We start from the raw sequence: 17,579 nt of genomic DNA on the forward strand, positions 1-17,579 counted from the left end.
ACATGAAAAATATTTCTTGAGCCGTTCCGGACTATCCACTATCTCCAGTTTCTAAACTACATCCTTTAGCAGGCTAGGACAAGTTGTTGTAAATAAAATATATTTAAGCAGTTTGACTGTAAAGTGAAAGACAAGAAAAGTACTTTAAAAACAGTGAGCTCAATCCTCAGAAAAAAAATTGTCAAGCTAAGTTTTAGTTTTGAATACTGTGTCTGTACACTGTGCTCCAATCTGCTAAAGGGTGATTACACTATAAACATAAATAATCACAGTACAGAGCAAGGTCAGTTAGCATGACACATTTAAACTTGTTCTTTATTTGAAACTATCAAAAAAACTAACTCCACTGCTCTGACGGCTTTTCATGCACCTTTCATATTCATTTGCATTAAATATTTATCCATTTTACTCTGAAAAGATGCAGAAGCCTCTGGTTGAACACCCTATGCAACAAACACTCTGAGCTTCAACAACCTTGTACACAAAGAAAATCATCCTGTCATGTATCCTTGCTCTCTTAGTGAGAATGTTAAATTGAACATCCCTTACTGATAAATTGCCAAAAAGAGGAAACAATCCTTTCATGTTAGCCTTATCAACTGCTTCACATTTACCATAGCTTTGAAGAGGGAAAGGAGCAGTTACCGAGGAAGATATTTAATTGGGGAAAAGGAAATTATGACGCTAGCAGACAGGAGTTGGGAAGTACAGACTGGGAGCAATTGTTCCACAGAAAGGGCGCAACAGACATGTGGAGACTGTTTAAAGAGTAGTTGTTGTGACTGATGCACAAATTTGTTCCTCTGCGGCAGGTGAGAAGGAGTAAGATTAAGGAAACTTGGATGACGAGAACAGAGGAGCTTCTCAGCAAAAGGAAGAAGGCAGCTTATGTTAGGTTGAGCAAGCAAGGATCTATCACAGCTTTAGAGGATTACAGGCTTGCTGGAAAGGAGCTCAGAAATGGACTGAGAAGAGCCAGGAGGGGGCATGAAAAAGGCTAGGCAAGAAGGATTAGGGAGAACCCAAAGGCATTTTACTAATACATGAGGAATAAGAGAATGGGAAGGGAGAAGGTAGGGCTGGTTAGGGAGAGCATAGGGAACTTGTGTGTGGAGTCTGAGCAGTTAGAGGAAGCCCTAAATGAGTTTTTTGCTTCAGTTTTCTCTAAGGAAAGGGACCTTGTTATGAATGATAACTTTTAGGAGGTGGGAAACAGACTTGACCAGATCAAGATTGATGAAGTTGATGTGCTGGAAATTTTAGCAAACATTAAGATTGATAAGTCCCATGGGCGAGGCCAGATTTATCCCAGGTTGTTCTAGGAAGCGAGAAAGGAGGTTGCTAAGCCACTGGCAAGATCTTTGCCTCCTCACTCTCCACGGGAGTCATACCGGAGGATTGGAAGGAGGCAAATGTTGTTCCCCTTTTCAAGAAGGGTACTAGGGAAATCCCTGGCAATTACAGACCAGTCATTCTTATGTTTGTGGTCAGCAAATTTTGGAAAGAATTCTGAAGGATAGAATTTATGACTATTGGAAAAAGATAGTGTGATTAAAGGCAGTCAGCATGGCTTTGTGAGGGGCAGATTATGCCTCACGAATCTTATTGAGTTCTTTGAGGAGGTGACAAGACAGGTCGACGAAGGTCGAGACAATGTGGAGGAACAGAGGGATCTTGGTATTCAAAGTTGCAACCGGCAACCAAAGTGGATAGGGTTGTTTAGAACCGTGAGGTTTTTCTACAGCTCTACAAGTCCATGGTGAGACCACACTTGGAATATTGTATCCAGTTCTGGTCACCCTATTATAGTAAAGATACAGAGGCTTTGGAGAGGGGGCAAAGAAGGTTTACCAGGATGCTGCCTGGACTGGAGGACTTGCCTTATGAAGAGAAGTTGACTAAGCTTGGACTTTTCTCTCGGGAGAGAAGGAGCAAGAGGGTGACCTGATCAAGGTATACAAGATAATAAGAGGCATGGATAGAGTCAATAGCCAGGGACTTTTCCCCAGGGAAGGATTGACTAGCACGTGGTGTCATAGTTTTAAGATATTAGGAGAAAGGTATAGAGGGGACATCAGAGGAAGGTTCTTTACGCAGAGAGTTGTGAATGCATGGAATACATTGCCAGCGGTGGTGGTGGAAGCAGAGTCATTCAGGACATTTAAGTGACTCTGGACATGTACATGGATAGCAATGAATTGAGGGGTGTGTAGGTTAAGTTATTTTATTTTACATTAGGATTAATCTTTGGCAGAACATCATGGGCCAAAGGGCCTGTTCTGTGCTGTACTTTTTTATGTTCTTATCAAACGCCTAAAAGATTTTTTTTTAAAAGCTATAAACCTCTTCACAACTTTCTGTGCTCCAGTGCAAATTATTTTACGCCCCTCACCATCCCATTGAATCTATGTTGTAATTTTTTGTAATTTTGATGCACATCCCAAAACTGCACAATTATGCAGTATAATCATTACTTTATACAAAATTGCCTCTTCATGATTAAATCCATTCCCTTTTTTTAGGAAACTGAAAATATCGTTTGTATTTTATGTGCATTTTTATACCTATGCTCACAGTTATATTTGAATCTTTAAAGCTTGTTAATTCAAGCTTTTCAGGATTTTGCATTAAATATGTAGTCATATTTTATACTTCTTCCAAAAACATGAAGTATCATACTTCACACTATCATGAAGTAACTGCACACAGCTGCCCATTCTGCTAATGTGCCAGTCTTTTTTTTAATATTTATTATAATATATTTTTATTAAGAAAAAATACATTTTTAAAAATTGCAACAAATACAAAACAATGCAATTCAAAACAGTACAAAAATAGTACAAAACTAAGCCCAAATAATAAAAAAATTCCCCAACCCACCCTCCTATATGAATGTATAAACATATATAGAGAAGTATAAAATTAAAAAAAAAACTAAACTAGCTATTTAAGTAACTAAATAAATATCTAACAACAAACAAATAAATAGTAATAACTCAGCCCAGCCAAACAAAGCACTCATACATTCACAGTTCCTCCTCCCTCGATATTGGACTCATGAAACACAATCGTTATGGCTATATAAAAGCCCTTGTCAAGATGGCAGATAAATCTGTATCCAGGTATTTCAAAAAGGGTTGCCATGTCTTGTAAAAATTCTCAGTTTTGTGATGTACCATATTTGTGAGAAAATCCAGGGGAATATGCTCCATAACAATCTTCCATCAACTCGATAGGCCTGGGGGTTTTTCTGATATCCAACCTAGCAAGACATTCTTCCTTGCACAGAATGTAAGAATATTGAAAAGTTTATCCTGATGCGAGTCTGCAGGAAATATAGTGGGTAGGACCAAAAGGAGCAAAATAGGGTCCTTCTCCACACCTACACCTAAAATCCTCTCCGTTGCACCCACCACAGCGCTCCAATATGATTGAAGCCTGTTACAAGATCAAAGACAATGGGTAAGAGTACCTGTACAGACCTTGCACTTGGGATATGCTTAAGATACCCCTGGTTTAAATTTTGACAAACGGTCTGGGGCTAAGTGGACCGTGTGGAGAATCTTCAACTGTAAAGCATGGGTCCTTTTGCAAATTGATATCTTCCTTGCATTCTCCCAAATATCCTCCCATGCCTCTGAAGAAACTTCAATACCCAGCTCTCTTTCCCACATCTTGCAGAGTCGATCAGACTCATCTGAGGTGGCACCCCCCAATTGGTGATATAAAGTTCTGACAGAGAGTGTACTCTTAGTCCTTAGTAACCCTCTTTCTATGTCAGATTTATAGGGATCAGTCAAAAGTGTGGTTTTTTTTTAATAAAATCCCTAACTTGAAAAAAACGAAAGAGGTCCCTATTAGGTAACTTGTACTTCCGTACTAACTGATCGAAGGACATCATTACATCGCCCTCAAATAAATCACCCATGCAAGATATACCCCTAGCTGCCCAACATTTAAATCCTGAATCTATCATACCTGGCTGAAAACTCGGCATACCCACTAAAGGTGTAAACAAAGATGTTTTGCCAATATTACCTTCCCTCTGCCGAATTGTCCTCCATGCTTTAACAGTATTGATGACTATTGGGTTATGGCAATATTCGCTAACTGTCCTCACTTTGTCCAAAAACAGCAAACTGGTAAGCGGCCACCTTGCCTGGGAGACTTCAATATCTATCCATATTGAAAGAAAGTCCCCACAAACCCAATCACTTACATAGATCAAAAGCGAGCTTAATTGGTAATTTTTAATGTCCGGAAGGTCTACTCCCCCAATCTGTGAGACAACTGCAGTTTGGCTAATTTAATGAGGGGCCGTTTACGTTGCCAGGTAAAGGAGCTGAACCAACTGTTCAGTCTCCTGAGTGTTTGTTTATTGAAAATCAGGGGGAGCATCCGTACAGGGCATAGCAAACAAGGGAGAATATTCATCTTAATAAGTGCTATCCAACCCAACCATGAGACTGGAAGTGCCTCCCCTCTTTGGAGATCTTGTTTAATTTTTTCAAATAATTGAGTAAAATTGGCTTTGAACAGCCAATCCAGAACTGGAGTAATGAATATGCCCAAATACACAAAACCCCCTTGTGACCACCTAAATGGGAATCTATAGTCACTCTCAAGAGCCAACTCTTTCATAAGACCACCCATAGGCATAGCCTCTGATTTAGCAAAATTAATCTTATACCCTGAAAAAACGCCAAACGCGTGAATGCATTGTATCAGGCAAGGCACTGAGACTGCTAGATTTGTTAAGAAAATTAGAACATCATCTGCATACAGCGAGATCTTATGTAATTTTGACCCCACTCCTTGAGCTGGTATATTGAGATCCCCACGAATGGCCTCTGCCAACAGTTCAATCACCAACGTAAAAAGTAATGGTGAAAGGGGACAGCTCTGCCCGGGGCTGCCCCTAGAAATATTAAAATTGCTTGATCGTACCCCGTTGGTAATGACCGCAGCGAGAGGTACACTGTAGAGAACCTTTATCCATCTTATGAAAACTTTGCCCAGACCAAACCAGTCTAGAGTATAGAAAAGGTACGGCCACTCAACTCGGTCAAATGCCTTCTCTACATCTAAATAAATCACCAATCCCTGTACTGACTGCTGTTGCCATGCTTGAATTACATTAAGCAGCCTCCTAACGTTTTTGGAGGATCTGCGACCCTTTATGAAGCCTGTCTGATCCTCTTTAATAATAGAGGGTAACACAGTCTCCAGCCTTAATGCAAGATCCTTAGAAAGGATCTTAAAGTCCACATTTAAGAGTGAGATGGGCCTGTATGAAGCACAGTCTTCCGGATTCTTCCCTTTTTTAAGGATAAGTGAAATATTGGTCTCTCTCAGAGATGTGGGAGACAAACAGGACTGTATGAATCATTAAACATATTCAGCATCGGGCCTGACAGTACACTTAAGAATTCCTTCTAGAATTTACTGGGAAGTCCAACAGGACCAGGCGCCTATTTGGGCAGCTTGTGCCAAACCAAGATGTGCCAGAGACATGAGCTACCCATAGGTGAAGACTTCCATCTGCCCTAAATAGTAAACCTTCATCAGGCTTCCCTGTATGACCATGTGAGTCACTTCTTCACTACATTGTCAACCTTTTGTCTAGGCCGCACTGCAAAACCAGCAGTGACCATTGCCAAGTCAGCTTCTGATTGGCTTGCAATTCACATGGATGGGGAGATCTATCCTGTGGAAGGAATCATCGACAAGGTGCAAAAGTTCCAGAAAGCTCAAAGGGGAGGTAATAACCATTTTTTTATTTCAGAAATATACTTTCTTCATAAAAAATATCTTTGTGAATACATGGTCACAAAATGCAGTTTGGCTGTGTACAGTATCAGGCAAAAGTGAGGACTGCTGATGCTGGAAACCAGAGTTTAGATAGAGTGGTGCTAGAAAAGCACAGCATGTCAGGCAGCATTCGAGGTGCAGGAAAATCGACATTTCGGGCAAAAGCCCTTTATCCCCCAATATCGGCAGGTGATATGGTGAGTGATATGGTTAGTCAACTCCCCCTCCCACTCTGCCGAGGACATACAGGTCCTGGGCATCCGCCACCGCTGCTCCCTCACCACCCAACGCCTGGAGGAAGAACGCTTCATCTTCCACCTTGGAACACTTCAACCCCAGGCCATCAATGTGGACTTCAACAGTTTCCTCATTTCCCCTCCCCCACCTTACCTCAGTTCCAACCTTCCAGCTCAGCACTGTCCTCATGACCTGTCCTACCTGCCAATCTCCCTTCCCTCCTAAGCACTCCACCCTCCTCTCTGACCTATCACCTCCATCCCCACCCCCATTCACCTATCGTACACTTTACTACCCTCTCCCCAGCGCGTGCACCCCCCCCCACCACCATTTATATCTCCACTCTGGAGGCTTCCTGCCTCTATTCCTGATGAAGGGCTTTTGCCCGAAATGTCAAGTTTCCTGCTCCTCGGATGCTGCCTGACCTGCTGTGCTTTTCCAGCACCACTCTGATCTAAACTATATACAGTATCATATCAAGGAAACAAATAAGCATCAGAGTTTCGCTCAATCTCAACAAACCAAAGACCTCTTTTACACATATAATACCAATATTTGCATATTCTTGAGGCATTAGAATGGTCGATAATTGAATGGACCCCATTTACTTCAGCAGGAAGACCCAGACTGTGGTCTTTCTCCATTGCACGTTGGCTGCAGATGCTTCAGGCTTTAGAGCGTCCCTCAGCATATACTCCTGGACCTTGGAATTTGCCAGTCTGCAACATTCAGTCGGTAGACCAACAAGTTTCAGGCAGACCAAAGAGCATCTTTCACTGAGTAGATAGTCCTCCAGGCACAGTCGATGCTTGGCTCATCATGCGTCCTGGAGAACAAACCATAGAACACAGACCTGGGACTTAATCCCACCACAGAAATTAGGCCATTCACCCAAACGAGTCTGCTCCGCCATTCAATCGTGACTGATAAGTTTCTCAACCTCATCTTCCTTTTTTTTCCCCATAACCCTTGATCCCCTTGATACTCAAGAACCTATCTATCTCAATCTTAAATGCACTCAATGACCTGGCCCCCAGAGCTTTCTGTGGTAATAAATTCCGTAGATTCACCACTCTCTGGCTGAAGAAGTTTCTCCTTATCTCAGTTCTAAAAGGTCTTCGAGAAAAGGGACCTAGTCTCCCCTACCAACATCTACTTAGATTAGATTATTTACAGTGTGGAAACGGGCCCTTCGGCCCAACAAGTCCACACCGACCTGCCGAAGCGCAACCCACCCATACCCCTACATTTACCCTTTACCTAACACTACGGGCAATTTAGCATGGCCAATTCACCTGACCCACACATCTTTGGACTGTGGGAGGAAACTGGAGCACCCGGAGGAAACCCACGCAGACACGGGGAGAACGTGCAAACTCCACACAGTCAGTCGCCTGAGTCGGGAATTGAACCCGGGTCTCTGGTGCTGTGAGGCAGCAGTGCTAACCACTGTGCCACCGTGCCGCCCTACTCTGTCCAGGCCTTTCAGTATTCTGTATGTTTCAATTAGATCTCCCCTCATCCTTTTAAACTCTGTCAAGTATAAGACCTGAGTTCATAAACATTACTCATAAGTAAAGCTTTTCATTCCTGGGACCATTCTTGTGAACTTCCTCTGAACACTCACCAGGGTCAGTACACCCTTCCAGAGATATGGGGCCCAAAACTGCACACAATACTCCAAACATGGTCTGTCCAGAGACTTTTAGAGCATTATAGAGTCTCAGAAGTACAGCCCTGCTTTTGTATTCAAGTCTTCTTAAAATAAATGCTATCTTTGCATTTGCCTTCCTAAATACTGTCTCAACCTGTATGTTTACCTTGAGATAATCCTGGACTAAAACTCCCAAGTCTGTTTGTACTTCAGGCTTCTGAATTTTCTTTCCATTTTAGAAAATAGTCCATGTCTCTATTCTTCCTATCAAATGCATGAACTCACACTTTCCCATGTTGTACTCCATCTGTCAATTCTTTACCTACTTTGCTAACCTGTCCAAATCCTTCTGCAGCCTCCCTGCCTCCTCAATGCCACCTGTACCTCTACTTATCTTTGTATCATCTGCAAACCTAGCCAGAATGCCCTCAGTTCCTTCATCTAGATCATTAATGTATAAAGTGAAAAGTTATGGTGCCAAGAATGAACTTCACAGAATACCAGCTGCCATCCTGGTAAGTGTGGTGGGGGTGAGTAACTCACTTTACCCAGGTTTTGGGAAGAGCACTGTAAACTCAGACTTGCTGAGTCGCCGCCATCTTGGATCTTCCCCAGCTGCCATCCTGAGAAGGACCCTTTTATCCTTACTCTCCGCCAAAAAGCTGAGCATCTATCCATATGAGTACCTTGCCTCTGACACCACAGGGCCTTCTCTTATTCAATAACCTCCTATACAGCACCTTATCAAAGGCTTTCTTGAGGCCTCTTATAAATTACTAATATGGTGGCCATCAATTTTTTAAGCTAGTGGATGGGCTCCCTGTTATTGTCATTGTAAATTCTGCCCATTGTTTCAATAGACGTTAGATTAAGGAATGATAATTCCACAGTTGAATTTTCAATTAAATCACTAGGTGGCAACACAGATCAAGGCTGGTGGTTTTAATTTGTTAAAAACTGTGCTCCAGCCTTTTACTGTATGCAAATATATAAATATGCTGTTGCCTGAGCAGTCATTGATAGTATTCATTAACTGGGTGCATTCTTGCCTCTGAGTCAGAAGTTGTGGATTCAAGCGTTATCAGAGACATGACTGAATCACAAGATCACAGAATTATTCCATTGCAGACGAAGGCTATATGGCCCATTGGGTCTGCACTGGCTGTCCAAATGAACATTATGAATTTGTGCTATTTTCCTGTCTTTCCCACAACAACCCAACATATTGTTTCTAGTTAATAATTATTCAATGGCCTTAAGAATGCCTTGATTTAACTTGTCTCCACCACACTTACAGGCAGGGCAATCCAGATCCAAACTACTTGCAGTGCAAAAAGAAATTGCATAATCACTTTTCATTACAGCATTGAAAGAGAAGCACTTTCGTCCACATGAGATTTCCTATTTGCTTCTAATGTGAATGTACAAATTCCCATTCTAAGGTTTCTCCTGGATTCCTGACCAATATTTATCTCTCAATCAACATCAATAATGTAGCAGATGTATCTTGTCACTGTTTGTGAGACCTTGCTATGAATAAATTGCTGTGTACCCCAACATTATAAAGGTGATGATAATTAGAATATTATATTGGCTGCAAAGTACTTTGCAACTGAGATCCTTTTCTCAAAACAAACTAAATATTTGGAGGCACCTTAGAAAGCTACCAGGCTAAGGTTTTTTTTCGCTATTGTATACCAAGAAACTCCAAGTGTGAGTGCTCTACAATGAAAGTACATTGTGAAAATTAAGAAAATTGAAAATGTATTTAAGTCCCCCAGAATAGAATATGATTCATGGGGCAAATATTATTTCTAATGCATTTTTGCTCATTTCCAATTTGTAACATTTTGCCCACTGGCTAGATACCTAACAAGGATTTGTATCATAAACATGAAGGCAATTGCAATCTTAATGAGTGAAACATGCTGTGTGGAGAAATGTTAAATGTTAAATTGTAATGCAAATTCCTTAACATTCAAGTTAAAATGTTTTGCAATTTACTTCCTTTAACAAAGTTTATGAAATAATGTACATTTTTGGGGAAAAAAAATTCCCTGTATTAACTATTATGACCTATTTCCCCATTTTTCTCACTGCTTTTCCACAATACCTTGCATTTATGTAGCACCTTTATTGTAATATATCCAAACACTTCAGATAAGTATTACAAAACAAAATTTGACATCGAGGTACAAAAGGGATATCATTATGGATGATCAAAATCTTAGTCAAAGAGAAACATTTTAAGAGCTATCCTAAAGAGAGGAGAGAGAGGTAGAGAAGATTATTTTTTTTAATAGAGCAAATTGTAGAGCTTAGAGCCTAAGCTTCTGAAAGCACAGTCAGCAGTTGTGGCACAATTAAAATCAAGGATGCTCAAGAGGTTAGAATTAGATGAGCTCAGATATCTTGGAGGCATGTGGATGTGGAAGAGATTATGGGGATGGATGTGATACAAATTTGAAAACATAGATGAGAACTTAAAAATTCTTTTTCAAGGACTCAAGAAGTTCAGTGAGCATAGGAATGGGTTAACATGACTTGGGGGCCAAAAAGTGCAGAAGCAGCAAAGTTTTGGATGACTTCCAGTTTACGTGGGCAAAATGTGGATATCAGCCAAGGCTAAAGTTAAGTCTAAATGTAAAAGGAAAGACGGTATCGTTATTTGCAGCAGTTGAATTAAGGCAGGGTGGAATTGGCTGAGTTATAGACGTGGAAATGCATGGTTTTAATCTTGGTATAAATATGTGCTCAGAAATCCAGCACCGTGCCAAATTCAATATTTAGGTTAAGAGGATTTACTGATCTTTGATTTGGTTAAGGAATAAGAAAGCCACTCAGATTTTGGTCTGCTAATAACAAGTGGGAGTTTCAGTCAGGAAGGAACTACCTCCACTCTTAAGAGGTCACGATGATTGTTTTCCTGAAAAAAACAAAACAAACTTCTAATGCGCAAAAGCAAGGAAGAGATAGGATCTTCCTGCACAGCTAAGTTCAACACGCCCGAGCAATCACAGAAAGCTAGTGTAAAGATTCACATTTAGCTCTCTACATTCATAAACACAATTCGCCACACTCGGTGCAGACATCAATCACCAGCACATTATAATGTAACATATATATTGGTTAGTTTCATTAATGACTGCATTAAAACAAAGTCAGTTGCTCCTGCTCACAAATTTATGTGAAAATGTTAATAACTGCATACGTGCGAAGTTAAAACTTAGTTGAAGATTTCTTGATTATAAATGTAATCTTGATTTTACAGAAAATGTATCTTAAATTATGGGTTTCATTTTTAAAGGCAACATAAATATTGGGAGGTAATAATGGAAATATGGGTGTTTTCTACTCTTCCTATTAAAAGGTTTTAAATACATACTGCATGTTCTGGCAGTCTTAGTCTTAGCATAACTATATTCTCAGAAGGCAAACATGATATCTAGGTTAAGATGATTTATTGATCCTTACAATATTAATAGTTTTAATTTTCATTTTGAAAATGTTGGTTAGAAAGTACAATATCTGACATTCAAGAAAGGACTCCTGAAAAAATTCCCCCTGATGAAACACTCAAAATATCTCTCTTGAATTTATTTCGTTCTTTATATATATTTTAAACATTGCGTCCTCATCTTGGTAAACTCTGCACTTGGCCCCAAACCTTGACTCGGGAAATTTACCTGCACAAATTATAATCGCCAGAATGTGCCATAAAGGCAGCGGGGAGGAGAGAGGTTCGTGTTTCCAACACAGTTAACCTTAACACAAAGTACTGCAAAGTAAATATAATGTGGTCATAATCAGTACAAACGCCCCTACCGAGAAAGAAGGGATTTAATTTGAGTGATGGTTGGGGGGGAGGCGGTGAGAAATTGAGTAAGTGCCGAGCCTGCCTCCCCAGACAGTACAATGGTGAGGACCCGGAACTGGCTTCCCATCCACCTGAAGCTCGCTGGCCCTGGGAGAGTTTGCAGCAAATCGGCAGTCGGTGGTGTAGAATGGCTGCTTCGCTTCACATCGCTCAAAATGAACTTTGCGAAGTCGACATCTCCAATGGGAATTACTCGGATGGAGAGACTGACAGCTTCGTGGTGGGCTCGAACTCGGGCAGGATGTCCGGCTTCCAGCAGTGGATGCAGATTGCCAATCCCCAGAGAACAGCCCAAGGCCCCTCGCTGCCTAAGGACAGCGAAACCATTCCCCTCTGTCCGGTGTCACCCTCAACGATCATGCCAACGCAATACTGGCCGAAAGGGGTGAACGCCACGGAAAAAGCCGCGGGAGCCCATGATGAAAACCGGGGCAGGGAGAGCCAGTCTGGAACGGCGAGTATCGCCTGCAAGAGAACTGTTTCCATTGTGGACGGTCTGTTGACCGAACTGTACGACTCCTGCGCCTACAGCAGCAGAAGCATTGACAGCGTGGACAGTTCAACGGAGACATCCAGCTCCGATGCTTTTCTGGGAAGGAGTAATTCTGGATCTATGTTCCTGCAAGAATTTCAGGAACAGTACACTACAAAACATCAGATGCTGTACCTGGCACAGAAAGGTATAGCATAAAAACTGTATATAATTAAAAAAACTTCATGATTTTTATGAACATCTTCCTCCTTACTGCCTTGATCGGTTACCAGTTTGAGTTCGGCTACGCTTCAACGCAGAATGTCAGTATAATTCTGAAGGTTACTGAGTTAAATAAAGCTTTCGACGACTTTGATTTTCTAAGGAATGCAATGAAATCTAGATAAAACACGAAGAATCCCTCTTTTCACTAAATAAATAAATATTTTTTATCAAATGTACCATAAGACAAATTACTATACTGTAACCAAATAAAATGCAAAAAAAATTGCTTGTAGAATTGTGGAGACAATAAGAGAGGTACGTGATAAGTGCTAATTAGCCTCGCCTTCCAAAACCAGTGTGACTGAAAGTAAATGGCTGGAAGATACCGTGGGGACTTTGAGGGGATTGGCTTTGGGCGATTGCTGTGTTAATGGTGTAGGCAAGCTCCTGGATCAGCCGAGTTCATTGCAGTAGAAAACATACAAGTAAAAGCGTTTTACGTTTAACTTTTGTCGCCAGAACAAGAGTCTCCATGTTTGGTGCCTAAAAATAGCATCTCGTCTAGGTTGACGTGTCGAATAATCGAATCTTTCAGTGTCATTAACCTGAGCCAACATGATGCAACACTTGAGTGGGCAGCAGCAGCGAGCTCGGGGTAATTTGTAGAGCTTGAGGTGGTGGGTGAGTGGGAGGGGGGAAGGTAAGGGGAGCGGTATTGAGTAAGGTGCTCACTTGGAGTATCGAATGGCCTCATTCTGCGTGGCAAAAATGCTGACCTTTAAAGCTAAGCATGTCAATTAAAGTGGGTGGCCATGATTGAGAAATAATTGGCGCAGCCCTAAAATGTAAAATGCCTGCATTTAAAACTCAGCATGTTCTCTTTGATTCTGAATATTTCATCAGTGCGATCCTCTTTCCACGAAATGACACCACACGAATCGAACAGGGAATTGAAAATCAGGATTGGGGATAGACATCCTCTCTCTGATAATGAAGTAGCCTATTTAGATCAGAATATTTGTCACTAATACTTGAAGGCATCATTCAGCTGCATCTGAATGTTACATATCTGTAAGAAAAGTTGAGGACAATCCCTGCCATTTTGCAAGAATTCCATCATCTCATTTCCTTGCCAGGCACTTCCGTAACAAGTAAATGAAGGGAGCTTTCACACTGAACAGAGTAACATTTGGCAGTTTTTTTAAAAAATCCGAAATAAGAGCTATTGTACTGTTGGAGATAATTTTGAAGTAATTTAAATCATTTTATAATAGCAGTGGAGTCGCAGACTAAAAGGACACAGGATCAACCTATGACTAGAATTCTTCAGTCATTGACATTTCGCTTACAAATGTATCTTTTTTCATGTTAACAGATGTAGATGAGCTTAAGCGAATTATAGAAGAGCTAAAATACAGAATCGCCGTCCAATCTGCAAAACTGGTTCGTCAATTAAGGAGAAAAGACAATCTTTCACACAAAGTACAGAAGAATAGCGATATTGTGACAGCATGTTTGCAAGCAGTTTCACAGAAAAGGCGTAAGTACATTTAAAATATGGAGTACTCTATTTGCTCTTGCTATAAGTTATTTAATATTTACATTTATCCAACGACTTATCACTAAATATCTCAATCTTTACAAATGTATGACTTTTGGTGTGTGTGTTAATTTGATAGGCAAATATATACATCTTTTTGATACATGTCTTTTCATATTAAGTATGACTTAATGGAATTAACTCATTATCTGAATATGTTTGTTTCTGTATAATTTGCCCACAGTCTACTGACTGAATCAATGAGTTAAGACATATTCTATGTTTAGGTAAATACGGTATCATGCCTGCCTTTTAATCATTTTGATAATTAAGCTTTGTTTCAAGTATAATTCTTATCAAAAATGATGTGGAGGTGCTGATGTTGGACTGGCATGGGCAAACTTAAAAATCACACAATATCATTATATAATCCAACAGGTTTATTCCAAAGTACTAGCTTTCAGAGCGCTGCTCCTTCATCAGGTAGCTGTGGAGCAGGATCTTATCAAATAAACTAGGTAGTGATGATTGTAGTGAAGTGGTAACCCATCCGTAATTGCTATAAATTGGAATAGGAAAAGCTGATTGAAAAGGTATCATGCTCTGGAGGACAATTTTGATAAACAGAATTGTTCCTAAATGGACTGGGTGCTCTGACAATTGATCTTTTGAACAACAACTTTATATTTTAATTTCAATCTATCTTAGAGAAATATTCAGCTTTGTGCTTTTTACATATACTTTAGTTCCATGTTTTTTAATATCTATTTTGCTGGGATTTTCTTTTGAATCTTTCCTTATTATGGCTACATTAACATCATAAAGGTTTTCCATAACAAATTATTGTGTCTACTGTTTTGATGCAAAACATTAAATTTTATCTTCAAATACATTTTCAGAATCCTACCACAGCAGCAATATTTTGTTTTCTCTTCTTATTAACATTACATTTGCCATTTTTTTTGAGAATTATTTGCATTGCACAATTTCTAAAAATCTGGATATATTTTAGAGCACCATGTATATAGACATGAGTGAATACATCCACAGAAACATTTAAAAATGGTATTGCTAGCTTCCCTTTGTTGCCCCCCTCTCCTTTTTATATTCCCTATTTTCTTACTTCTCTGAAGGTAATTATTCAGGTAGGATTCCTTTGGTGTCTGAAGCTAATCACCTTCACCAATCACGTGTTATTTACTTCACTATGAGTTAAGTGATTGGTTGTGTGCTTCAGATGTAGGCTCTTACAACCAAGTCCAATCTAATCCTCATTTACTCACGTTCCAGCCAACATTACTGAAACTTATCTGTGAATGAAAATTCTGGCTGTTTTCTTGCCCTCCTGCCAAAGGATACTCAAGTCAATTAATATACTGTAATTGCCATACAATTTGAGATGCGTTAACTAAACACCGGTAAAGACTGAAAAAGTAATTATTTTCTGTAGGATTCAATGGCATAATAGATTCTACATTTATCCATTAAACTGTTTAGTGTTTTATTTTTCTAAAGAAGTAAGACAATATTGTTTGTCCTTTGTGCTAAAAGTTGTTAGAACAAGTCTGTATTAACTACTGTATTCAGGGAATTAGGAGCATCACAATTTCAGTACATTTATATATCATGTTTATACTGTGACTAAATTAGAAGTCAAATCTCTTGGTTAAATATTGCGGAATACATAAACTTGCAACTGATCTTCAAATCCAAGTAGCACGTCTCCTCAGCTCTCAGCTTTTCATTTAAGTTCAATTAGCTGCCTTTCTGCAACTCAGATGCTGAATCAAATGCTTTTGAATTTAATGCAGTATAAACAGATGGCTTGGGACATAGCAATGTACACAATACCAAAGGAGCAAGTTCAGTTTTTAGACTCTGAAGCCAGCTGACATTATGCAATACAGCAGATTAAACAGGTCAATCATTGAGGAAAGAAGGATTCAGTTCTGATATAACTTATTCACTGGAAATTAAATGGGGCTCTAAAAATGAATTTAAACATTGATAGTTTAAAATTCACAACAGTTGTGTAAAGCTGAAGCATAGAATTAAATTTTAAAATTCATTCATTATAAACAAAGGCTCAGCCATTTTATTCTGTTCTCACGATTGAACTTACTGGCAACAATGTTTCAGAATAATGCCAAAATGCACATCCCATACTTATATTTGGGACATATATTAAACATTTCCTCAGTTAATGTTTCAATTATCTATTTTATTAACATGCAGCACGGCTGAACTAAGGTAAATATGATAAACATTATATGTTATTCATTCTAATAGCATGTTAGTTTGAATCGTTATTTTACTTTTTGAAATCAGCTGGTAATTGATCTCTTTTAGTCTTGGCAATTTAGCAGGTTTTTAATAACTTTTTTATACATGTGCTTCATCCTTTACAAATTTTGTGCATCACTACATCAAATACTGAATAAGTATTTTCAGATGCACTAAATATATTTAAACAAAATAAGTTTTTTTTAATTTAATGACTGAATTGTACATTTCCTTGTACAAGAATTATCCACAAATTGATTTCATTGCTCTCTTGTAAAACTTGTTTAATTATTTTTATTTTTCAACATTTCCTCTTATGTCTTAGACTTGTATAATGGACATCAGCCTTTAATTATTATATCGGTTCTTCTGTAAAACTTGATACAAAGTATTCCATTTGTTCATTCTATAATCATGCCTTATTACATTAAGAAAGATACAAAGATTGCCCTTTGTTGGAGACTTATTCTAAACCCTGTATGATACTGCACAGTCAATGCTGTGGCTGATTATAACACAGATACTGTAAATAGGTGCTTTCAATCAAAATATGAAGGCTGTTTACAAAGTTTGTACCATAAATATTCATGTTATTGATACTAGATAGTTTGTTTATTAAGAGCATTTCTTCGGTAAGGGCAAATGTACATTTGTTTAATGTACTATTGTAAGTATTATATAAAGAAGCAGTGGACCTTATTATAACAGTTTTTCACTGATTCCAATACTTACTTCAGTACTAAAAAAAATGCCTACTGTAATACAGAGGTGGCAATAGAGATTTCAAACATGTCAGTAGTCACAAGACTGGAATAGTTGCAGCAACATTTAGGAATTTGGAGTATCATAATGGGTTGAATTCTTCTCGCCCTGAACAAGGTGGGCAAGGGCAAGTCAGTTGTGAAAGTATAGCAAGATTGGAAATATGAGATTCTTGACTTTGATTTTTGCTCTTCCAAGCTTCCACCTTGGCCAGCAATACTGCTACTGAGATGCACCCATCTCATGCCTCTGAAGGAAGGCTTGCTCCCTTAGTGCTCATACACTCTGTACCAATTTGGATGTCCACAACATCTCTGCCTTCCCTTTCCTTGCCCTTGTTATGTACATTGCCGCATCAGTAAGAATGTATAGGCTTGTGATTCTTTGTTTTGACTTGCTTCTTAGCACAGACATAAAGCCAGGCAGCTTTTCATATTTGACAGCAGTGATCCATCAAAGAGCTGGATATAGTCTTTATGCTGTTGTACTACATCAATGTCACACCTACAAAATGTGCCAACAGTTAATGTGACAAGCGCACTGAATGTGCTTCAACAAAATGGCCATGTCTCAAATTCTGAGGTGCATAGTCTTTAGTCAAGTCAAGGGAGGGTGTCATTAATCATAATGTACTGGGATATTAAGTCAAGGGCTTCACCTGATATCAGTCTAGGAAGATGCGTATGGTCAGCTGGGTGCTCAGGATAGTGAGAATCAG

The 17,579-nt window shown here is 39.3% G+C and overlaps 2 protein-coding genes across 5 annotated transcripts in view; one reads left to right on the plus strand and one right to left on the minus strand.

Annotated features, from left to right (window-relative positions):
* rps16 (ribosomal protein S16) overlaps nt 1-17,579 on the minus strand; it is a 435,012-nt gene that overhangs the window by 46,268 nt on the left and 371,165 nt on the right. The gene's annotated exons all lie outside the window — the stretch shown is intronic.
* Nucleotides 11,585-17,579, plus strand: part of LOC132824907 (TBC1 domain family member 30-like) — a 67,593-nt gene continuing 61,598 nt past the window's right edge. For 2 of the 3 annotated variants that reach the window (XM_060839761.1, XM_060839760.1), the window contains exons 1-2: nt 11,585-12,259; nt 13,652-13,816. In XM_060839761.1, coding sequence (XP_060695744.1) covers nt 11,707-12,259; nt 13,652-13,816 — 718 coding nt within the window. In that variant the 5' untranslated portion in view covers nt 11,585-11,706. Of the gene's footprint in view, nt 12,260-12,811; nt 12,932-13,651; nt 13,817-17,579 lie in introns of those variants that run through there. The other variant, XM_060839762.1, reaches the window with a different exon arrangement.

Source organism: Hemiscyllium ocellatum, chromosome 19 (genome assembly GCF_020745735.1).
Source record: "Hemiscyllium ocellatum isolate sHemOce1 chromosome 19, sHemOce1.pat.X.cur, whole genome shotgun sequence".
Classification (NCBI taxonomy): domain Eukaryota; kingdom Metazoa; phylum Chordata; class Chondrichthyes; order Orectolobiformes; family Hemiscylliidae; genus Hemiscyllium; species Hemiscyllium ocellatum.